This window comes from Nymphaea colorata, chromosome 3 (genome assembly GCF_008831285.2).
Source record: "Nymphaea colorata isolate Beijing-Zhang1983 chromosome 3, ASM883128v2, whole genome shotgun sequence".
NCBI classification, from domain to species: domain Eukaryota; kingdom Viridiplantae; phylum Streptophyta; class Magnoliopsida; order Nymphaeales; family Nymphaeaceae; genus Nymphaea; species Nymphaea colorata.
This window is the reverse complement of record NC_045140.1, coordinates 7,441,526-7,451,633: the sequence shown is the minus strand read 5'-3', so window position 1 is coordinate 7,451,633 and position 10,108 is coordinate 7,441,526. Positions and strand designations below refer to the sequence as shown.

General features: G+C 40.6%; 1 protein-coding gene across 13 annotated transcripts in view; it reads left to right on the top strand.

The window, feature by feature from the left end:
- The first annotated feature begins 1,247 nt into the window (after positions 1-1,247).
- Positions 1,248-10,108, top strand: part of LOC116250092 (protein transport protein Sec24-like At4g32640) — a 191,305-nt gene continuing 182,444 nt past the window's right edge. For 12 of the 13 annotated variants that reach the window (XM_050076992.1, XM_050076994.1, XM_050076995.1 and 9 more), the window contains exons 1-4: positions 1,249-2,459; positions 8,945-9,217; positions 9,506-9,580; positions 9,691-9,789. In XM_050076992.1, coding sequence (XP_049932949.1) covers positions 2,028-2,459; positions 8,945-9,217; positions 9,506-9,580; positions 9,691-9,789 — 879 coding nt within the window. In that variant the 5' untranslated portion in view covers positions 1,249-2,027. Of the gene's footprint in view, positions 2,460-8,944; positions 9,218-9,505; positions 9,581-9,690; positions 9,790-10,108 lie in introns of all 13 variants that reach the window. The other variant, XM_050076986.1, reaches the window with a different exon arrangement.

Sequence of the window (10,108 nt, the reverse complement as noted above, 5' to 3'; positions counted from 1 at the left end):
TTTTTCTCTCTTTCTTTGTGGCTTCTTTTGTTGTGTCCAATGATTTGATGAATTGGCCTGTCTTTTTCTTTAGGCTCTATCATCTTATTCACTAATACATGTCAACTTTCCAATGCAATCAATTTGTCTATTTGGAGAATCCAATAAAATCGAAACGATGTAGAGAGATTAACATGGCCCCCGCTCAGTGGCGGAGACAACAAAACTTTTTGAGAAGTCACTATTTTACAAACTTTTATATCTGAATGAGCATTTACATATATAACAAAAGTAAATATTACAAGACCTTAATGTAAATCTGAAGGAAAACTGAGGCACTAGTTGCCCACACCAGCCTATATGTGGCTCCACAACTGCCTCATTCAAATGGTCCAAATACAATCAAATCAACTTTTCTGCCAAGATAGGTCTATGTCCACGAAACATTATGCCAAACCATGCAATGTAATAGGGTTTGAGGGCATTTTTTGGGCAGCTTCTTTTTGTTCATAAGCAATATGGGAATTAGATATTTTGCATCTCCACCAAACACACGACTGCATGTTTGGGTATGAACATGCAACACCCTCTTGTCATGGAGTTGTTTCCTTGTAAATTATTTCATAAGCTGAAGTGGTGAAATGCAAACTTTCAAAAGCTAAGAGCTCATTTTTGGATTAATCAAAAGTTGGGTCTCTTAATTTTGATTCCGTTGGAGCACATGTGGTTCTCAAATGCACTTTAAATATATAACACAATGTTAAAGTCTTGAACAAATTGGCCTGTATACATCTAACAAACGGAGTTAAGTAGGACTATTTTTTTCGGTACTTATACGAGAAGAGAAGACAGTGCGCGGTCAATTTAATAAATGCGCCCCACTCAACTGATAGAGCACGGCGCCAATAGGAATTGAACTGGTGATGTGAGTTGTTCATATGAACCAACTGGTGATGTGAGTAGTTCATATGAATCAGTTTTACCAGCTATGCAATGCTCCATAATAAGTTAAAAGCTGATAGTTACTGAGTCGTAAATAAAAAATTATGTTTGCTCCATAAAAAGTGAAAAGCTGATAGTTACTGAGTCGTAAATAAAAAATTATGTTTTAAAACAAGAAATCAAGAAATCGGCTTAGATGGACGATGAGGTGCCAGATTTAGCGAACAAAAAGAAAAGGAGGCGAAAAAAGAAAACGGAGGAGAGAGAGAGGGGGTGAGCGTGTGCGCGTTAGCATACATTTTAGATTTTACTAATTGCAGCACCCTTGCGTTTCTCAATTACGCATAGCCCGCGTTCGTTCGGAAGAAGGGAAGAGAAAGCGATAGAGACCGTTCTTCGTTCTTTCTTCTCTCCCTTCTTCTTCTTCCCTTCCGTCTTCTTACGAATCTATTAATTGCGCTCCACTTTTCTTTCTCTATCAGATATCTCAGATCCGATCACCTCATTCTCTTTCTTTCTTTCTTGCGGTTCCGAGGTTGATCTCCGACGACCCCGGCCTCGTCTACATCGGGGGGCGACGATCCTTGGTTTATCGACAAATCGCGCGCGTCCGCGACGGTATTTCGACAGGATCGGCCGTTTATGGCGTCATCGGCACCTAGACCTGGCTACCCCGGCCATCCTCAGGGGCCACCCGACGCTCTAGCTGCGGGTATTCAGAACCTGTACGTGACTCGCCCTAACGCGCCGGTTACTCGTCCTAACGCGCCGGTTACTCGTCCTGCGCCCTTTGCCGGCGCCGGATCCTCCCCAATGCCCATCGCTCGCACGGACGCACCTACGTACGCTCCTCCTCTTCGGGGCGTGTCGCCTCCGCCGTTTGTGACGGGGAATATTGGGCCTGGTCGACCGATGGGGTTCGCTCAGCCGCCTCCTCCGGCCGCGTCTAGGCCGGCCCGTTCTCCGCTTCGCCGCCGTCAAGCGGTCCGACGGCTATAAGTAACGGACCAGCAGCGTTTGTGCCTCCTGGATCTCGATTTCCTCCTACCGTGCAGGGTCCGCCTGGTTTGGCGCGTGGGCCTCCGCCGCCACCCGGCGTACGTCCGATGGCTGATAGTCAGAACGTTCCCGGCATCCTGCCGCAGGTTCAACAGTCTCGCGCCCCATTTTTAGGTGGCAGCCAAGGAGTACCGGGTCCAATGATGCAGCCCCAGGCGACGCCGTTCGTGGGCGCTAGTCATGCTTCAGTTGCCCCACCGATGCAAGCAGCCCCAGCGCCATTCAGCGGTGGCCAATCTGGTTCACCCACTATGCGGCCGCCTGCACCTCCGTTCTTGGGAGCTACTCAGAGCGTACCCCCGTTGATGCAGGCACCTGCAGCACCATTTATGGGTAGCAGCCAACCCATGCCACCTCCCATGCAACAGCCTCCTCCGCCATTTGTAGGTGGTAGTCAAGTCATGCATCCGCCACCACCACCCACGTCCTTACCGGACGGCTCCCAACCATGGCCGAGTCAGCTCGCTCAGACTCCACAAGTAAGAAAATTGAATTGTGAACACCTGTGTAATTCACTTGTTTATGCCGGTGAATCACTTCGAAGTTCTTTTGAAAAGTTTTTATATTTTCTAATCATGCTTTTTTTTTTTTTTGGCGATGAACCCTCTTTCTTTTTCTTTGTCTTGTATTTATGGCCTTCTCCATTCTTACGCTGTTTGTTGGTATATATGGTTGCCTCTCTTTCAAGTAAGATGTTGAATTGATTGGAGTCCATCTGAGAAAACACAATCAAAGGTTCTTAGAATGCCATGCTTTAGAAACGATTATTTATCATCTAGAGGTACTTGCCAAAGAGCCATAAGGTTTGGATGTGATTGTATCTATTTTTTTGGGATGTTCCTGTTTCGATTCATCGTTTTTGTGGAGTCTTGTTGCTTGATCCATGTTGTGTTTGTAGTCAGTTACTGTCAATGCCTTCAATTCAGGGAATTTTCGTTCATTTATAGTGTTATACTCTTTAACAAATGTGATTTCTTACTTAGACGTATAACAAATTAAGCGGTTGGGGGAAAAACTGGGAGTTTTCTTCGCAAGTTGAACTGCTTTTGTGTGACCTTAAAGAAGACGTATATTACACAGTTCATGGATCGCGTAAGAAATTACTTGATTGGAAATGCTGTTTTGCTGGTAACCCAACAGGGCAGAAGCTATGCCACATGGGTGCATGGTGTTGTCTGCAGCGGTTTTCTGAAAAACTTGGGTTCTTATATATATATGTGTGTGTGTGTGTGTGCATATATAGTTCACAAACAACAAACCTAACAATTTACAACTATCAAGCTGTCATAGTATCAATCTATCAATATTTCACTGAAAAAGAATTGTCCATGTTCACTAAAATAGGTTCACTACAAACAGATTAAAATTAACATAAAAACCAATTATAAAAGACCAAGACAGGTGATAAACCGGATTATATAATAAAAGTGAAACAGATTAAATCAGATCGTTACATACAAAATAGATTACAGAATAAAGTAGGATGGATTATATATGTCAGCTAAAGCTAGTTCACAGCACACAAATTAGAAGTAAAATAAGAACAGATTAAAACAGATTTTAAGACACTAAGACAGGTTATACTTATAAAGCAGAGTGTATTAATAAAAGTAAAGTATTATAAAATAAGTCAACATCAAATTAGTAACAGATTATAAGACACTAAGACAGGTTAAACCAGAGTCTAAAATAAAACTAAAAAAATAACAACAATTCAATAAAACAGATTATAACAGTAGCAAACAGGAAAGTCATAATTAACGTAAGCTGTAAGGTGTGAGGTCATGGTGCTTGGAGAGAAACACCATAAAGAGGACTCTTTCACCATCGGCCATTGCTGGAAGTGATGAGACAGGGAGGTTGGACTCTTTCACCATCGGCCATTGCTGGAAGTGATGAGACAGGGAGGCTGATGGTCACCCAAAAAAAGGCATAGAGGAAGCTGATAGCTTGAAGTTGTCGATGAATTTGGGAGAGGAAATTGAGAGCGAGAGAGGTGTCACCACCACCCACTAGTTGTCAGAAGAGAAGGGGTTTTTTGTCAAAGTCATTGCTACTCGCCTCTAGGGGTGGGCATCGTGCCCGGCCCGGGCCGATAATAAAAAATTATTTTTAATTATAAAATAATTATTTTTAATAATATAAAATATATTTCAATTATAAAATACACATTATTAAGTTTAAAAAATAATAACAAATATTTTTTATAAATTATTTACGGGCCGGGCCGACCCGGGCTGCACAACCGGGCCCGATAGCCCGTTTTCCCGGCCCGAGCCCGGGCCAGACCGGGCAGGGTACCGGGTACACGGAGGCAGCCCGGCCCGGTACCCAGGCTTACTCGCCTCTCGGTGATTGGTCTTCATCAAATTCATTGGAGGGAACTGAGATAGAGAGAGAGGGAGAGAAAGAGATGGAAATGGATGGTTGTTGCTGCCAGAGGTCTTCTTGCTGTTGTTAGTCATGGAAACCCAAACACAAAAAGAGATGGAGAGGGATAAGGGACTTATGAAAATGAAGCTTTTGGTGATTTTGGGAGCAAGAAATTGAGCCCTAAAGCTAGAAGGATAAACCTTTTTTTTAGTAACTTAATTCTATAGGGTTTGATTGCATCTGAGTGGGCAGGTGCAGTTACTGCAATTGACTTGCATGTTACTCAGGGTAAAAGCATTTTCCATCTGATGTTTCAAGCTGTCATTTGATAGCAAAGATGCAAAATGAAAAGAGTTGAATGGACTTTCTATAATGGGTGCCTAATTTTCGTTACTTTTTTGCTGTAAACAAAATCTGGTTGTATTGCCCAAATGCACAATGATGCATGTGCTTAACACGCTTAACTATTTTTGTACTGCACCACAATTTATGAGGGTATGTCATTATGCAAGCGAAACTACATAATCAACCATTTGAATTGCCCCATATCTATGAATTCATGGCTGTGGATTTTGTGCTACCAAATATTTAAATCTTATACCATGCTATAAAGTAATTGAATTTACTAAAATGGTAAATAAATCATGCGAAACATATCCAGAGGAAAGAGGGAAAGAGAGAGAAACAAAGGGAAAAGGGGGAAGGAGAGGGAGAGGAAAAAAGGAAGAGGAAAAAGATGGAGAAGAAAAAAAAAAAAAGTTGGGCGCTGCCAGCCACACCCGACTCGGTCAAACCAAGTTGGGTGTATTGTCGGGCCGCATCCGCGTTGACTCGGGTGCGTCACCATTTTTGGCATATCCTTGTGACTTAGACCATCTGTTTTCTAGCTTAAGGAAATTTGATTATGTATGCTTCTGGTATCATGGTTCAGAGCCATTAGTTTAGATGCTTTTGAGCTTGGTGGGTGTAATTTGCAGTTTTGCATTCCATACAACAGGGTTCATGTGCCATTGTGTTATGAAGTTGATGGTCTGCTTTATTGCTTATAGTCTAATATTTGATTTGATTCCAAATCCACTTGGTCAAATTCAATGAGAAAATTGTTTTGGTACTGAACTTGATGTTACATGTCTAACCTAATTACATGTAAAAATTAGATCTATTTTTGTCTTCTCTATAATTCCATTTGAAGATGTTAAATGTCTAAAGACTCTAAACCTAATTACATGTAAAAATTCACTCTAATTTTGTCTTCGGTATGACCCAATTTGAATGTCTTTGATTCAATACCCTACTGGCTCTGTTGTCAAAGGCTTGCTTAGCAGCTAGGTCCCCAAGCTTGGTCATTCACCTAGCTAGCTGTTTTTATGCAAAATGTCTTGAACTTCACTTGGGACACCTGATGATGTGGGCCTTACCAGTGGTAGACCTGCTTAAGCAGGATCTTGGGCCCTCCAAGGAAAAACTGATGAACTCCATTCCATGACACATTGTCTTGGCCAGGGTCATGGCCTTCCAACTTGGCTTAACCAAGTTTTGCAGGTTGGATATTCAAATAAGTTTGGGTACTCAGTCCAAGTTTTAGGTGGATCCAGGTTCGGACTGAGAACTTATGATCCTAGAGGGTTACTGATCTGAGCGAACACCAAAACCTTGGTTTAGGTTGAGGGAGCCCAAGAGATGTGTGGTAAGCAGTGGGATGATGGGGTCGTGTGGTATGTGGCAGCAGTTCTGGGTCATTGCAGTAGCAGCCTACTCATGGAAAGATACTTCAACACATGTCCCAAGACAGAATGGAAAGGTGGGGGGTGGGGTGGGGTTACTAATGGTTGCTGCAACATTACTATTTTTGGGATGGGGTTTATTGATGGGATGAGTGAAATCCTATCCTTCCCAACTGTGCTGGGTTGAGTGAGGCCGTGCTGCAAGAAAACATTGACGGATTCTTTTGACACTCAGGACCTGAAGTCAAAGGTGAGGCAGTTGGTGCATGGGATCAGCTTGCGTGCTGCAAGGCAGTAGGACATATCACCATAGATGCACATTGTTATTGTTGGCCTTGCTTGACACAGGACGTTGATTCGAGTAGAGTGAATGCGGCCACAAATTTGATGTGCAGACAAATTTCTCCAACAGCTGACAAGCACGTGACCTGGGGAGAGCTTGGTGGCCGTCGCTAGGTTGCTGGGGCTTTGAAGCTTGTGGATAGGTTAGGGCCCATGTCAAAAGGACTCACGAAAAAAAATTGAGTATATATGAGTATTATGATGTGTCTATATATGTGACTGTATATAAAATCTAATGTTGCGTTTTATTTTTGTTTTATTTGTTTTGGCGCAAGTGCCTTGGTTCTATGTTTTACTCAATCCCTAGGCTCTGCCTAATGCGTTTAGCAGCATAGCCTATTACTCAAATAAGGTGACAGTTATATCTGGTCGGTCTCTTAACCCTTTGTGTCCTTTCTTGCACCTGTAGCAACCTAGTGTTGCATTGGCGCAGACAAGTTGGTCTTATTGTTGTTCATATAATCATATAGTAATGTTAACTGTAAGTTGTAAATCATGAGATATTAGAAAGCACAAATGTTAAAGTCTCGCAAGATATTGAAAATACATGAAATTTAGTATCTCTTATAGTATCTCGACATTATTAGAATATTATTGTGAAAATTTCATTTATTTGCTATTCGTTAATAAATAACATTTCCATTTTTTCCCTACTTATTTTTTCCGTAGTTTTTAAAGCTTTAGTGACATGTTTTACTAGATCTATTAGAAAAATATCAAGTCCTGATATGTTGCATCAGTTTAGACCATTGTTTGTGATTGTGGACACAGCCTCATTCGGAATTTTGGACTTCTTACTGAAAATGATTGTTTGTGTACTGGTTCTGAAGAGTTCCTAGAATCATCTAAGGAGAATTGGGTATCCTTCATATCATAAGACTTAGCCTCACCAGGATCAATGTTTGTGACTATTATCCCAACCTCATTTGGAGTTCTGGAATTCTAAACACATCCATTTGTGTCATGTGTTCTCCAAAGTTCTCATTAGGTTAGGTTAGGTTAGTTTATCTTTTTATGGACAAATAAGCTTACGCTGCTAAAGGGGTGAGGAAGTTGCTGGAATAAACAAATATTATTTGGTCAAGTTACAAATTTCTTGCTTGCTACCATGCTTGATTGTAAAGGAAGATAAAAATTTGAAGTACATGCTCCCTGCTCAATGTTCTTACGTAGAAAGTTTTGTACTTTCACTAGGAGAAATTACATAGATTAATCTTATTAAATGTTCTGTGTAATTGTCATTTATTCTTTTATCATAGCTGATCTCTTGTTCTCTTTCTTTTGACCATTAAAATTCAGCTTTGCCCATGTATGTGCATACATCATTTATGCCTGGGTGTAGTCAGCCTCTATGAAGCCTGAGGTTAATCTCATTGCAACTCGATGACCAATTCAGTTTCTTTTTGGGTTTCAGTAAATGGTAGTCTGGTTTAGTCACTACACTTAGGTTTATATGTTAGAATATATAAAGTACACATATATATTTCAGGTTTATATACATACGTATATGTAGTCTGATATATACATGTGTAGAATGTTTGTTGTATTTTTTATGTTCATATCCATTTTATTTTCATTTTTGTCTTTTATTCCTTTGTAAGAGATATTGGACTCTGTTGGGTTCTCCAACAGCTCTTCGCTGTCTTATTTAAACCCCTTGTAACATATTCTTAAAAGAGGTTGTTTCACAGCCCTTTCTTCATTCTTGAATAGAAATTCTCTTTCATTCAGCTGTGTGATTCTTGTTGGGCTTTGATGCCCTGTTATGAATTGTTGGGCTTTGGTGCCCTGTTTATTGCTTGATATTGTGCGTTGGTGCACTGGGGCCTTAGTGCCATTGTTGTGGATCATATGCTACTGTATTGACAGTAGATTTTCCAGGACTTGGTGCCTTTATTGAACTATTTGTTGCTGTGTTATCAGCCTGCTCTTGGTGGCTTAGTGCACTGTTTTGGTTGCGTCTATGATTAAAAGTTGTGTGCCTTAGTGCACTGATTACCTTTACACTGCTAGGTGTTATGCTCTTGTTTGAAAGAGTCTCAGAGATCAAGAATTCCTAACATTATAGTATAGCTAAATAGCTTTTCTTAGTGGGGAAAACATTTTCTTAGCCTTCTATGATGTGTCACGTGTGTACATGTACAGATGCAATCATGTACTTATGTATTACTGAGGTGACATGTACCTGTAAGGAACTCAGCCGTGGATACTGTAGTTTAGGTCGCAGGCAACATTATCTATTGGGTAACTATTGTGTAATTGATACTCATATCTTTGTTTTTCTGATCAAATTTTTGCAATAAACTGCAAGATCTTTCCGCTCATTCTATGTTCCTATTTGTTCTTTAAGTTGCTGTAAATATCTATTGATTGTGACTTCTGTCACCATGATTTATCTCAGAAATAGTGTTTTTTTCATGTCAACTATCATTGTGTGGATTCAATTGCCGGTTCTGGTTTCATTATTTGATGAAATATCATATTCCTTTTTCCCACTCCTTTACCATATATTTTTTAAATGCTAGGTTCCAGTTTTGGGTGGAAGTATGCAGACGCTACGAATGTGTAGTCCTGGAGCACCACCTCCTCCAAACCAACCTGTTCCTCTTGGGCCACCTGGTATGGGTCATCCACCAGGAACTGGACTACTGGGCATGACGCGAGCAGGTTCTCCTGTTGGTGCATCTCCAATGGCAGGGGCTTCTAAAATTGACCCAACCCAGATGCCTCGACCATTACCCACTTCCTCCATGATAACATTTGAAACCCGTCAGAACAATCAAGCAAACCTTCCCCCGGTATTTTCATGACATTTTATTTGTTCGTATTTTGTTGTTTTATCTTAGAAGTAACTTTTTCTGCTCTTTTGCATCATCATTTTCCTTTTGCAACTTTTTCTCTTGCATGCGACTTTATATGCTGGAAAACATGATATTGCTTTGTTTGTAGTTTGTACTTGTTGAAATGTCTGAGGAATTATTCTCCACATTTTTTCTCTTTTGCACAAATGCTGGGAAACATGAGATTTATCCTGTTTGTACTTGTTGCAACTTGCAATGTCTGAACACTTATTTCTTCTATTGCAGCCTGCCACAAGTGACTATGTGGCCAGAGATACAGGGAATTGCAGCCCACGGTACATGAGATGTACCATGAATCAGGTACTTGTCTATGCCAGTTCAAATATTACTTTTGGATATGAATTTATTCTTCACCTAGTTTGTACTTTTTTACTATTATTGAAGTTCGTTTTTCATCTAAATGTTTCCAGATTCCTTGCACCAGTGACCTTTTGTCAACATCAAGCATGCCATTGGCTCTGCTGGTTCAACCTTTAGCATTTCCTCATCCTTTGGAGGAGCCTATCCAAGTAATATTCAATCTTGTTCCATCATAGTACTTCATGCCTACCTTTCCTGGGGTGTGTATCTGATTGACTTGGTTGACACATTAACCAACAATAGGTTCCATGGGTCAACACCTTTAACATGGTTGCTTACTTGTGGATTATGAACTGCAGCTGTTGTTGACCTTCATGCTGAGGTGTTCTTTTTGAATCTGGCTTTCCTCAAATGAGATCAGATCTTTCTGGATCTATAATTTTACCATGATATATTGCAATGAGTAACAGGTTTAGAATTTCTTATGTGCAATGTATGAATTAGAAAAATCGAATGAGTAATCACATT